The sequence below is a fragment of the Erpetoichthys calabaricus genome, chromosome 9 (assembly GCF_900747795.2).
Source record: "Erpetoichthys calabaricus chromosome 9, fErpCal1.3, whole genome shotgun sequence".
Taxonomy (NCBI): domain Eukaryota; kingdom Metazoa; phylum Chordata; class Cladistia; order Polypteriformes; family Polypteridae; genus Erpetoichthys; species Erpetoichthys calabaricus.
In genome coordinates, this window is record NC_041402.2 from 149,489,281 (window position 1) to 149,502,346 (window position 13,066).

Sequence of the window (13,066 nt, forward strand, 5' to 3'; positions counted from 1 at the left end):
CCCTTCCTCAGCTTCAGGCTCCTGCACTTCTATGTGGGGTTGATGTGCTTGATCACCCTCCTCCAAACAGTTTAGTCCTGCACCTCCTCACCAGTCAAGCCTTTTTCCTTCAAATCTTCGTTTACTTTATCATTCCAACTCCACTTTGGCCTTCCTTGCTTTCTCTTCCTCTGTTTCCCATCACTCTTTTTCCCAGATATTCATTGTCTGTCCTCATCTCATGTCCATTCCACTTCAACCTACTTTCCTGCACTTTCTTAGGTATCTCTCCCACTTTTGTTGTGCATCTGATGGTCTCATTTCTTATTCTGTCCCTTTTTTGTAACTCCACACATCCATCTCAACATTCTCGTTTCTGCCACATCTAACTCCTCCTGTCTCAGCTCCATACAACATTGCTGGTCTTGCCACTGTCTTAAACATTTTACATTTAACCTTAATTCTTCAATCACACAATAATCCTTACTCCTTCTTCCAAACGGTCCATCCACACTGCACTCAATGGGTTATCTATACATCTAATCTTCCATCTGATCTTAGATACTTAACTCTTTCAGAGTGGATGTCGACTTCTGTCAAATGGAGGTGGTAATCCACTATAAACGGTGACAAAACCCACCGCTATGTTTTACTTGGACTCCCATTGCTAGAAGGAAAGTTCGCTTCATTGGTTTGACTGAGAGTCCCTGTGCTTGCGTGAGTAGTGAGGTGAAAACAGTGGCAACAGTGGCATCGGTATCTGTCGAGAGAGAGAAGCGAATGCATAAAGCAGAATACTCCGTGGTTGAGGGTTTGCATATTATCGCTGAATTGGACTCTGACTTCTCAGACTCCAATTTTGACACAACGTGAGGTACCAGCATCAGCTGATCACAGTGCTGAACAGGATCGTGTAGCTGACACACCTATGACAACGTTTGCCTGGGAGGACTACCACTTACAATGATAAAAAGATACAAACCAGATCGCAATGCACTAAGGCATAAGGCTCCAGCCTGGCATGCGTTCCCGACGAACTGGCGGCCAAAGCATGCAGCAACAAACATATTATGTCGATTTCTGTGTGAAACCATTGCTTTGTGTGCTTCTCAGAAAACTCTGTTTTTTGGAAAAAATATTCAGCCCTCTAAGAGTTAAACTTATCCATGCTTTTCAATAGCTCTCTCCAACTTCTTAATCCTGATCATCATTAAACCTTATATATTCTGTCTTCTTCCTATTTGTCTTCAACCCTCTATCTACCAAATCCCTTTTCTGTTCTTCTAACTTCCTCTCCACTTCCTAAAATTCGATTTGCAGGTAAGCTTGTGAAAGGAGAAGCTCACTAAAAGATTCTTTTGGAGGTTTTAAAGGTTTTTTAAGCTGTAAAACAATATTGCTCTTAAAAATCTTGTTAACACGTCTATGTTTGCCTGTGTTCTCATCTGCAGCCGTGTAATGCATGTAGTCTGTTGCATACCAGTAAAATCAATATAATGTATGCCTCTCTTAAACATGACAATGGAAGAGTGCAGTGCATTTTTAAAAAATGTGACATGCTACATATTATTCCCACAAAGATATCCTTAAATACACCATTATGCACATTACTGTGTTTCTTCCTCTGGAAAATCTTTCTGCATGGGAAGCCATCATCTCCCCCTGCCTGTTACCTAGCAACCACTATTTCCGGCTTCTTGATTCCTGCAGAAGAGGTTGAGAATATGAACTCTCCAAGTACCTTGGAGTTTCAATTTTCTTTTCTGTCTCTGATGCATATTTAGAATTGAATTGTTGAATGTCATTGGACTGGCTACGCATGTCAAGTGACCAGTAATGGATCAGTCATTTTCTATTCAGGGCATGTTGATCGACACATACAAGGTGTAGCCTAGATAGTCTCTAAGGAGAGGGTAAGCACATTGTATAAAGGAAACCATTATGTGACAGGCTGGTCAGAGTTCACTTCAACTCTTAACTTATTATCATCATACAGTGTTATGCACCAAAAAATGTAGCTGAAGAGAAGTACAAAGATAACTGCTACAAACAGCAAGGCATGGTAGGGGAATATAAAGTAATATTTTCTAACAAATATGGAAATTTGAGGTATAACAATAAATCAGTTTATATAACAAATGTCCTTTAGTGTGCATGTTTGTCTCTTGCTAATGTGCAGGCATGTGCACTGAGTTTTTATGAGCATATTAAGATTGTATGCACAACATGTGTGGCAGACCAAGTGCTGTATACTAAAATTTTTTACAAAAGAAAACCAACATACATTTTCCATGTTTATTTGCTTCATCATTTTCTTTTTAGAACAGTAAATTAGAAGAGCAAAATCATTTTCATACCAGTATCAGTACCTGAAAAGTCATCTGTGAACTAAAATATCAGGGTGAGAATTTTTTTAGATTGCCCAATTGCCTGTCAAATCATTCCTTGCATTTCTGCTATATCATGTCCTTGTACTATATTAATTAATGTTCTTAAAAGAAGATGTTCTTCAACAGTCAAGATATTAAAACTGCACCACAAATATCAGTGTCAAAGGTCAATATTTTTACTTTTTCACAGGCTTTGATTGGACAACATGCATAGCTTTCAAACACTGGCCATTTAGATTTTAAGCAGTGGAACACTGACCAAGAAATGAGATATCTTTTTTTGAACCTTCCCATTCATACTATGACTACATTAAGTGGGCTATTGCTTTAAATTGTTGTTTTTCCATTACATTATTTTCTAGTTTATAGAAGTTACCTCTCTTGACTTAGATTAGCAGTCATGCACATAAGGCAATAAGGATGCACCGGGGGGTCAATCCACACATCCTTCACCATTTTTGAACACAGAAGATGACCCAGGCTTGTAAGAGACTTTGTGTTTCAGCTATTATGTCCTTCTGTAGATTCAACCCTACTAATGGATAAGCACCAGGAACTTGAAATCCTAATTCAAACCCAAGTAGAAAAAAGCCAATCTAAGTGAAAATTCACAATGAAAAGATGGTTAATTTCTACTGGAGGTAAAGTGCTATAAAATGACTTCCATTTCTCACTCAAAAATAAAAAATGAATGCATTGCTTAAATTTACTATTCAAAAAAGAGATATGCAGTATGACCTTATGTTATAAGCTTTATAATAAATCTGTGCATGAACTCTCCAAATAAGTGATCCATTTTACGCTAAAAATAGTTGATTTACAAAGAGCTTTTCTTACACAGTATGATAGATGTTTAGACGACAGTCAATACAGATGCATTTGCTATCCAAAAAAAAAAAAAACCTATTGAAAATGGTCTTTCATACTTCATTCTCTTTTCATTGAAAATCTGCTAACAAAAGGCATATCACATTAATGGCAAAAAAGACATTGATTTCTGTCTGAGATCCTTTTAAACACTAAAGTGTTCTTGTTAAATGCATCAAAGAATGTCTAAACCTTATGTCTTCTCCTAGGATGGTCAAAACCAGAAAGTGACCACAAGCATATGGTACCGGCAGGTAAGTGAAGTATTTACGGAAATCACACACATTTTTCTCCATCTACAGACAGAATGATTCTTTACCTCAGTACTTTTGACCTCATTGTCAAAATAGCCATTAGAGAAATAATATACAGCAAATCTTAAAATGTTTAACTCAATTAGTTCATAGCTCATTGTCAATTGAATTGCCAGTTATTTGAGGGCCATAAAATTGACTGAAAATAATAGCAGAGTATTCAGTTATACTGGCCCTGTGATGGACTGGTGCCCTGGTCAAGGTTGCTTCCTACCTTGCATTCAATGAAGTGAAAATAGGCTCCAGCCCCTTATCAGTGTTCATTGCAGTAAGTGAGTTTTGAATAGGTTATGTTGTTATAATCCTGTGGTGGGTTGGCACCCTGCCCGGGATTGGTTCCTGCCTTGTGCCCTGTGTTGGCTGGGATTGGCTCCAGCAGACCCCCGTGACCCTGTGTTCGGATTCAGCGGGTTGGATAATGGATGGATGGATGTTGTTATAATCAGTAGCTGACTGGAGTGAAGTTTGTAGACTAAAATGCTTGGTAATCTAGTTCTGACTTGTTTTCTGTTAACATTCATATATGCATTGGTCTGAAAATTTCATATCATCTAAAAACAAACACACACTCATATAAATATAAATTTTATATACTGTGTGTATATATATATATATATATATATATATATTCGATTCCCGAGAGGGAGTGCAGTGGATTGTGTACACCTGATGAGCCCAGAATGAGGGCGAAACACGTGTCGTGTACTCTTTGCATTTATTTGACAGTAAACTATTTCAACCATTCTATGATCTGCTCCTCACAAACTGAGGGCACCGTGGCGGATGTTAGCAGATTGCTGGCCAACCACAAGCGTTACCTGGTAGGTAACCACCCATACAATCAGATTGTGACACAGACTACGAATGCCGTGAATGTAATTACCCCGATCTACATGCTGTCAAATAAACGAACCACACGCCGTGGCGCAACGTTAGGGGCATCGCCTCTGGCGCTGATGTCCGAGGTTCGATTCCCGAGAGGGAGTGCAGTGGAGTGTGTACATCTGATGAGCCCAGAATGAGGGCGAAACACGTGTCGTGTACTCTTTGCATTTATTTGACAGTAAACTATTTCAACCATATATATATATATATATATATATATATATATATATATATATATATATATATATAGTGAAGAAAACACAAAACACTCATAAAGTTTTGGGGTTTTGAGGAGCCCATATACAGTAATCCCTCACCTATCGCGGGGGTTACGTTCCAGAGCCCCCCGCGATAGGTGAAAATCCGCGAAGTAGTGACCTATATTTATTTTATTATTTATACATATTTTAAGGCTTTATAAACCCTTCCCACACTCTTATAAACCTTTCTCACTCTCTTGTTAACCTTTCCCACGCTCTTATAAACACTTCCTATGCTCTTAAACACTTTCTACATTCTTAAACACCTCAGACCAACACTGCACACTGCACGCAGCGATCAGATGTCAATGTGTCTACACTCGCTTTGTGAAGGGGGGCAGCTGAACTCACACTGAGCAGAAATGGACTTTGTGCTGCTTCTGCCAAAATGCCTGCTTGTCGCTCTGCGCGTTCGGAAGGAGGAGTGTGTGTGTGTGTGTGTGGGTGTGTGAGAGCTGAACGCACCTTCGCTCAAACCCCCCCTCCCCGGAAGCGCAGTACGCTCCTGCCACTTCGCATTGTCAAGGGGGTGGGGAGCTGAATGAACGCTAAGGAGAAGTGGACTTTGTGCTGGCTTTGTGCTGCTTGTCGCTCTGCGTGTCAATAATTTTAAGCCTGTACATCACCAATTTTCCTGTCTCACTGTCTTGTCTTGCGTGAAGTTAAAATGTTTTATAATAGTGAGATGTTACTCATATCCTTAGCCCGACATCCACATATCATATGTGTTAACAAAGTGTGTTTTATAAGTTTACATGTGTTTAAAGCATGTGGGATGGGTATTTTAAGGCTTAAACTATAAAAATGTTTATTTATATGGTCTTTCTATATCACGGATTTTCTCCTGTTGCTGATGGGTCTGGAACATAACTTCCGCGATAGGCGGGCAATCACTTGTATTTAAAAACCCGCGAAGTCGTGAATCCGCGAAAAGTGAACCGCGAAGTAGCGAGGGATTACTGTACTGAAGTTCACACGTAAATTAGGTCAATAGTTTCCACAAAACATAAAGACATTGAAGGGTAAGCAGACAAACAGTTTATAGGGGTGAACCATCCATCCATTAACCAACCCGCTGAATCCGAACACAGGGTCACGGGGGTCCGAATATAAAATCCTTTTGACTTTAATCAAGGGCTTTCAATAACACATCATACTTTATGGGATGAATAATCTGTCTATACATCCAACCATTCATTTGTCTGCTGAATTTGCTTTTTCTACTTCAGGTACATAATTCACTAGATTTCTTTAGCTTTTGACTTTAAAATGTATCCATTTACCAAGAAAATGTTTTTGTCTTGCCATCTTAATGTTCGACTGCCACACGTTTTGTTGCTTCCCTAATTAAAAATGTCACTTGAACCCCAACTTATTGATGGTGCTGAGTATTACTTTCTTGTAAAAGGGTTTGACTGCTGTAGTTACAGAGTATTTAAATGTACTTTATAAGTTGCATCACTCTTTAGCAGATTAATGGGGTTCTCCTTCATTTTAATTGGTTATGAAGATTTAATCTTCCCCTTTTCACGTATACATTGTGTCTTGAAGCTGGAGAGGGGGCAGGCTTATGGTTGTTTAGAGCCACTAATGTTGGGGCCATTCTAGAGGACATCACTGACAGTTTTTTGTTTTTCTTCTTTGTCGCTCTAATATTATATGCATAAAAATAATCAAGTGTATATAAGGAGGAATCATTTTGTATGGCTGGTTTCACAGATCTCTCCCACTCCAGACCCAGACCAGCAAGTAAACTACTTCCTGCATGAAAAGCATAAACAAATCTGATATGAGTGTGTACAGAAATCGATCCTGAAAATACCCTACATTCATAAAATTAATAAATATAAATTTATCAGACAGATGTGCCTCATTAGACCAATATAAACTTCAACAGCATGATGACTGCTCTTCACATTGTTTTGGCATAGGATTTCTGTGGATTTGTGTGCTCAGAAAGGCAAAGTAAAGAAACAGAAAGCAAAAAATTGTAGATGTTACTTTCAGCACCATGGTCTCTGCTGGATTTGTATATAAAAACCTATGGACATAAGAGAGGAGTGAGGACTGATGGGGTGAGATGTGAAGAGGCTTGATACGTAGCATTCTGTTGAGGAGAATGTTTGACTACTTTATGTCAAAATATGTGCATGAAAGTGATGTTAGTCAGGTGTATAGCAACTGGGAATGTATTGGCTAGCAAAAGTTGCCACAAATGCTTACTGAGCCAATAACTTTGCTTTGTTTCAATCGGCATGCCTCTTGGTACAGTAATGAACCGATTAACTTGTTGGACTTTTTTCATTAATTAAAATAAATGTTTACCAAACTCCAACTTTTAAAGAATGATAAAAATCTTTAGGTTTCCATTAACATGTCAGTTACGACTGTTGTAATTAGAGTCCCAAATCAGCTGTTGTGTGAGGCCTTCAAATAGACCACCAAAGCAGTCCAGAATTCCCACTGGCTTGTCCAGAACAGCCTGACCCTGTTCCATCTAGTCCTCAACTATGAACAACAGGCTTTGGGCTGACTATGACCCAATATAGGGAAACTGGTTTAAAAAGTTTAAAAATGTTGTTAAAAGTCTCAAAATCTCAACAGTATCTCACGAGAGGGAGAACTGTGAAATCTCTGGCCTATATTGAGAATACTGGAACTTTATAAATGAAAGATATGTTAAACAAAAAAAATGGGCAATAACAAAAACTTTTAAATATGAACAAAAAGAAATTGCCAAAAAGCAATCCACGGTAACCAAATCCCTAAATGCACTTTCTAAGAAAAACCAAGAAACAGAGCAGAAAATAGTCAATAACCATCCATCCATCCATCCATCCATTATCCAACCCGCTATATCCTAACTACAGGGTCACGGGGGTCCGCTGGAGCCAATCCCAGCCAATATAGGGCGCAAGGCAGGAAACAAACACCGGGCAGGGCACCAGCCCACCGCAGTAGTCAATAACCCATCCATCCATCCATCCATTTTCCAACCCGCTGAATCCGAACACAGGGTCACGGGGGTCTGCTGGAGCCAATCCCAGCCAATATAGGGCGCAAGGCAGGAAACAAACACCGGGCAGGGCACCAGCCCACCGCAGTAGTCAATAACCCTTAAACCTAAATCAAAATCAAAATGCAATACCTGAATATCCTCTAACAAATTTCAATGAACCGCTCCTGAGGCCTCTTCCCTCGCTCAATATATAGCCAGAGGGAACCACCCACAAAGAACATCGAATACAAAAAGGGACAGAGCACAAACATATCTAAATGTAATAAAAACTACAATACATTATACAAAGTGACTACATGGTACATAAGTAGAACAAAATTGACAGAACTGATATGAACAAGTACAAAAACTTAAAAATGATCAAATTAGAGCATTACATCATTAGAACAGTCTAGATGAGTACAGGCCATTCAGCCCAACAAAGCTCGCCAGTCCTATCCACTTAACTCTTCTAAAAAAACATCAAGTCAAGTTCTGAAAGTCCCTAAAGTCTTACTGTCTACCACACTACTTGGTAACTTATTCCAAGTGTCTATTGTTCTCTGTGTAAAGAAAAATGTCCTAATGTTTGTGTGAAATTTACCCTTAATAAGTTTCCAACTGCATCCTGTTGTTCTTGATGAACTCATTTTAAAATAAGTCTCGATCCACTGGATTAATTCCCTTCATAAATGGAAACTGAATGTATATATAAGCCTAAAACATAACAACGACTGCTACTTTATGTTGGTTTTGGTCCTTGGTTCTTCTCAGCATAAAAGGAAGTACATGCATATCAGTCACCATTTTGACTAGAGACTTTCAATTGAATAACTAAATGCAGTTGGGTTTAATTAGTTTTAATGACACTCATTTTTCAACATTGAAATCTACATAGAAATAATCTTTAATATGAGCTATCAATTACAAACTTAGAATAGCACTTAAAATTCTTCTTTTGTGATAGTGTATCAAACTTTGTGTGAGAATGACAGCGGTCATTTTTTGTATCTCCATCTCCAAGTTCAGTCAAAGACTCACAGAACTGTGGAAGCAAGTGGTTTGACACAATGTCAGCTAAACAAGATGTTAAGTTAAGTTCCTGAGACTCAATTGAAGGTAGCAATTATTTTTGAAGCAGGAAGAATTCTTAACCAGTCTTGTTGAGTCAACTTGTTCCTGAAAGTAAGATGTTAGTTTTATATTCTGAACCACAGCAAACAAAAAAAATGCTTTCTGAAAATGAACACTGACACCGTAAATCAGAAGGCAGCCAAACTTGGCAGATGTGTCGAGCGTGAATTATCAAAGGATTGTCATTACTACATAACCTTTGCAATGTAGAAGTATTTTTGATAGTATGCTTAATATTATAGAATAATGCTTCTGCGGAATTTCAGATAAAAAGGACCACAGGGCATAAATGAAAAATGAGTCAAGGTCAGGTTAGAGCTGAAAGTGAAAAATATTTCTATACACAAAAGATATAATATGTCTGGATGAATCTGACAGTTGAATTTGTATCATCTCATCTGTGTCATCTCTCAAATACATAGATGTTTGCCAAGGTCAAAAGATTATGCTGTGACTATCTTTAAAAAAAAATCAAATGGTTTTTTCATTTTCCCTTATTTTACACTGTAAACTTTATATCATTTGCAGATTTGGAATGATCAGTTTTTAATGTGGGACCCGGCAGCATTTGATGGTATTAATGAAATCTCCCTGTCTTCAGATGCCATCTGGGTTCCTGACATCATCATCAGTGAACTGTAAGATTATTCAGAAATTCCTTTATTTCTTTGCCTTAAGAATCTAATCTTTTTACAAAAATATTGTATTCATTAAATTAAAGAGGATCACAGGGAATTATTTTGGTATATTACTATGCTGGTACTCAGAAAGTTGGCATCTTTTAAAAGCCAATCTTCACCAGCTCATCCTCACAAATAGAAGGTCCTTGTATTTTGAATTCTGGCCTTGGCACTGCCTGTGTGGCATTTCCTCCAGGTAATTCAATTTCCATTCCAACATTCCCATGATATGTCTTTTTAGATTAATCTATAGTTCTACATTTTCATAGTATAAGTGAATGTGGGTGTGTGAATAAGTACTCCCAGAGATGGACTGGGGCCCTTTTCAGCACTGGTTCCCATGTTACCCTCAGTTTGACTATCCAGACTCCAGCTCCTATAACCCTGAACTGGGCAAGGAGTTAGAAAATGGATGGAAAGATGCCCAGAGTTTTAAAAGATTATCATGAACAAAGGCTGAAGTAATAGAAATACAACTGACATTTCTTTTTTTTTTGTTAGTCTGTTGAAATATATGCATGAAATTATTTAGGCATAGTAACAGACACTTTCTTTGACACCACTTTAGCTTGCTCAAGATATATGAAACACTGTGTAAAACAGCAAAATCAAACTAAGGCAGCTGCCTTCATCTGCTTCTTCTCTTTCTTATCAGTCTGCCCATTTGTGGTCAGCATTACTCCATCCTACCATTTCCTCTTGAAATATTGAATGGTGGGTGGTATAGTGGTAGCGCTATTTCCTTGCAGTTAGAGGAGACCAGGGTTCGTGTCTTGGCTCTTCCCTATGTGGATTACATCATGGTGCTCTGGTTTCCTCCCACTGTCCAAAGACTTGTATGTTAGATGAATTTGCAAAGCTAAATCGGCCTTACTGTGTGTTTGGTGTGTGTTTGCCCTGTGATGTACTGACATTCTAGCTGGGATAGACTCCAGCCCCAACCACGACACTGATCTGGATTAAGTGGGTTTGAAAATGACAATTTTGAATGGTTTCAAGATCCTAACCCTTCCAGAAATGGAGATCAATCCCTTCTGAATGTGATATGGGATGTGCTCAAATAATGAAATGATTATATTCTGGTGGTAATGCAAACAAAAACCTCTGGTCGATAATTTTCAGCATCCAATGCCAGTTGTGGATCTTTCCTCATCAATAACATCCTGATGGAATCCTGATATTCCATCTGTAGAAGTGTAGTTTCCAAGATCTTGTCCATGAGTGTCAAACTCAGTCCCTCAAGGACCTTAGTGGTTACAAGTTTTTGTTCCAGCAACTTTCACCATTAATAACCTACTAGTGAGGTTACCCAGCTGTTGCTCAGATTAGGGTTATTTACTATTTGGCAATTAACTTATTATTTGAATATTGTTCAAAAGTGAAACTGTTATTATTAACGAATAACAGATTAAGAGTGCCTTATGGTACACATTGTTTTTCGTTTCAATATTAGGAGCAAGAACATCCTATTCTGGAACAGGCAACATACAGTATAGCTGGCCATGAGAAAAGCACATTTCTTTGAGGTAAACTCCAGTAACTTTAAGTGATTGTCCTTGCACTTTATCTATGGACATCACAAATGCAAGACGTATTGGAAATTCAAGTTGTTTGAATTTGAAAGGGAGTTAATTAGAAAACCTAGGTATACATGGAATAAAAATATCTTCTCCCTTTCTGATTCTGGTTAAAATAGTAGCCTTGATTATGTGTGGATGATATGATAGTGTTGCCACATTTCTCACAACCTTGGTATATAATTTTTTTTCCCGAATTAAATTAGAATTTACTATTTTTGGGTATTCCTTAATTTTTCAAATCATGTTCACGCATTTAAACCTTTTTTATTAATCATGAAGCTTTTACATATTTACTCTTCCTCCCACTTGACGATTGTGCTAAACATCAGGACAAACAAACTTTCTTGGTTATTTATTAGATAACTAATGCTAATGAAACATACAATACTTTATTGGCTTGATTTTAATTGTTTCACTTTTTTCTTTAAGCAACAGCTGCACAATAATGAGATGCAAAGTGAGTCAAGAGACAAGCAGGCTAACTCAGGTGCCATTTGCACTGGTGTCTTTCATGCACTATTTACCTCAATAAAAGCAAAGCATTTGGATGGTGATCTTAGAAAATCAGTATTGGTAAAGACTGGTGTTGCAGAATGAGAGCAATATAAAGCCACTGACTTAAATAATTGATTTTATCATCAGTTAAATAATTGATTGAAATTAAATGAATAAAATTGGTGTCCCTTCAGGACTGTTTGAGTCCTCTGAGTTAGCAGGTCATCTGTTGGCTTACTTACATCTTTTTATTGTTTGGCTGACAGTTAAGGAAAAAAACAAGTAAGTCATTTATAATTAAGGTTAAAGAATTATGTTAAATTACTAGAAGCAACTGGTTACTAATTAAGATAATGGCTGGATAGAAAACCTGTAGACACTGTGGACCTTCAGAATCTGAGTTTGATACTTCGGCCTATCTGTCTAAATCCTTTCCTTTCCTTTCCTGCTGGTCACCAAAGTGACATCACACTGAACTTCCATACTTAACTGTTATACTGCCCTACTACACACACCACCAGGTCTAGTGTCAGTACTGTTATTCTCGGTAATGCCCTGGAGTTTCTATTTGTATCTTTACATTTTGGATCTTTAAGATAGATAGATAGATAGATAGATAGATAGATAGATAGATAGATAGATAGATAGATAGATAGATAGATAGATAGATACTTTATTATACTTTATTATACTGATAAAGAACTATATTAAATTAAAGAGTGATAACAATGCCAATAACAATGCAGGTATACAGACAGACAATAACTTCGTATAATTTTAACGTTTACCCCCCCGGGTGGAATTGAAGAGTCGCATAGTGTGGGGGAGGAACAATCTCCTCAGTCTGTCAGTGGAGCAGGACAGTGACAGCAGTCTGTCACTGAAGCTGCTCCTCTGTCTGGAGATGATACTGTTCAGTGGATGCAGTGGATTCTCCATGATTGATAGGAGCCTGCTCAGTGCCCGTCGCTCTGCCACGGATGTCAAACTGTCCAGCTCCGTGCCTACAATAGAGCCTACCTTCCTCACCAGTTTGTCCAGGCGTGAGGCATCCCTCTTCTTTATGCTGCTTCCCCAGCACACCACTGCATAGAAGATGTTGAAGGACGCCAGCCTTCTAAGGAAGTATAGCTGGCTCTGTCCTTTCTTACACAGAGCATCAGTATTGGCAGTCCAGTCCAATTTATCATTCAGCTGCACTCCCAGGTATTTACAGGTCTGCACCCTCTGCACACAGTCACCTCTGATGATCACGGGGTCCATGAGGGGCCTGGTCCTCCTAAAATCCACCACCAGCTCCTTGGTTTTGCTGTTGTTCAGTTGTTGGTGGTTTGAGTTGCACCATTTAACAAAGTCCTTGATTAAGTTCCTATACTCCTCTTCCTGCCCATTCCTGATGCAGCCCACGATAGCAGTGTCGTCGGCGAACTTTTACACGTGGCAGGACTCCGAGTTGTATTGGAAGTCCGATGTATATAGGCTGA

The 13,066-nt window shown here is 38.4% G+C and overlaps 1 protein-coding gene across 1 annotated transcript in view; it reads left to right on the forward strand.

Moving 5' to 3' along the window:
• The window catches only part of htr3b (5-hydroxytryptamine (serotonin) receptor 3B), an 83,654-nt gene that overhangs the window by 16,185 nt on the left and 54,403 nt on the right, over positions 1-13,066 (forward strand). The window contains exons 4-5 of the mRNA XM_028809538.1: positions 3,446-3,490; positions 9,356-9,465. Of these exons, the coding sequence (XP_028665371.1) occupies positions 3,446-3,490; positions 9,356-9,465 (155 nt within the window). The remainder of the gene's footprint in view (positions 1-3,445; positions 3,491-9,355; positions 9,466-13,066) is intronic.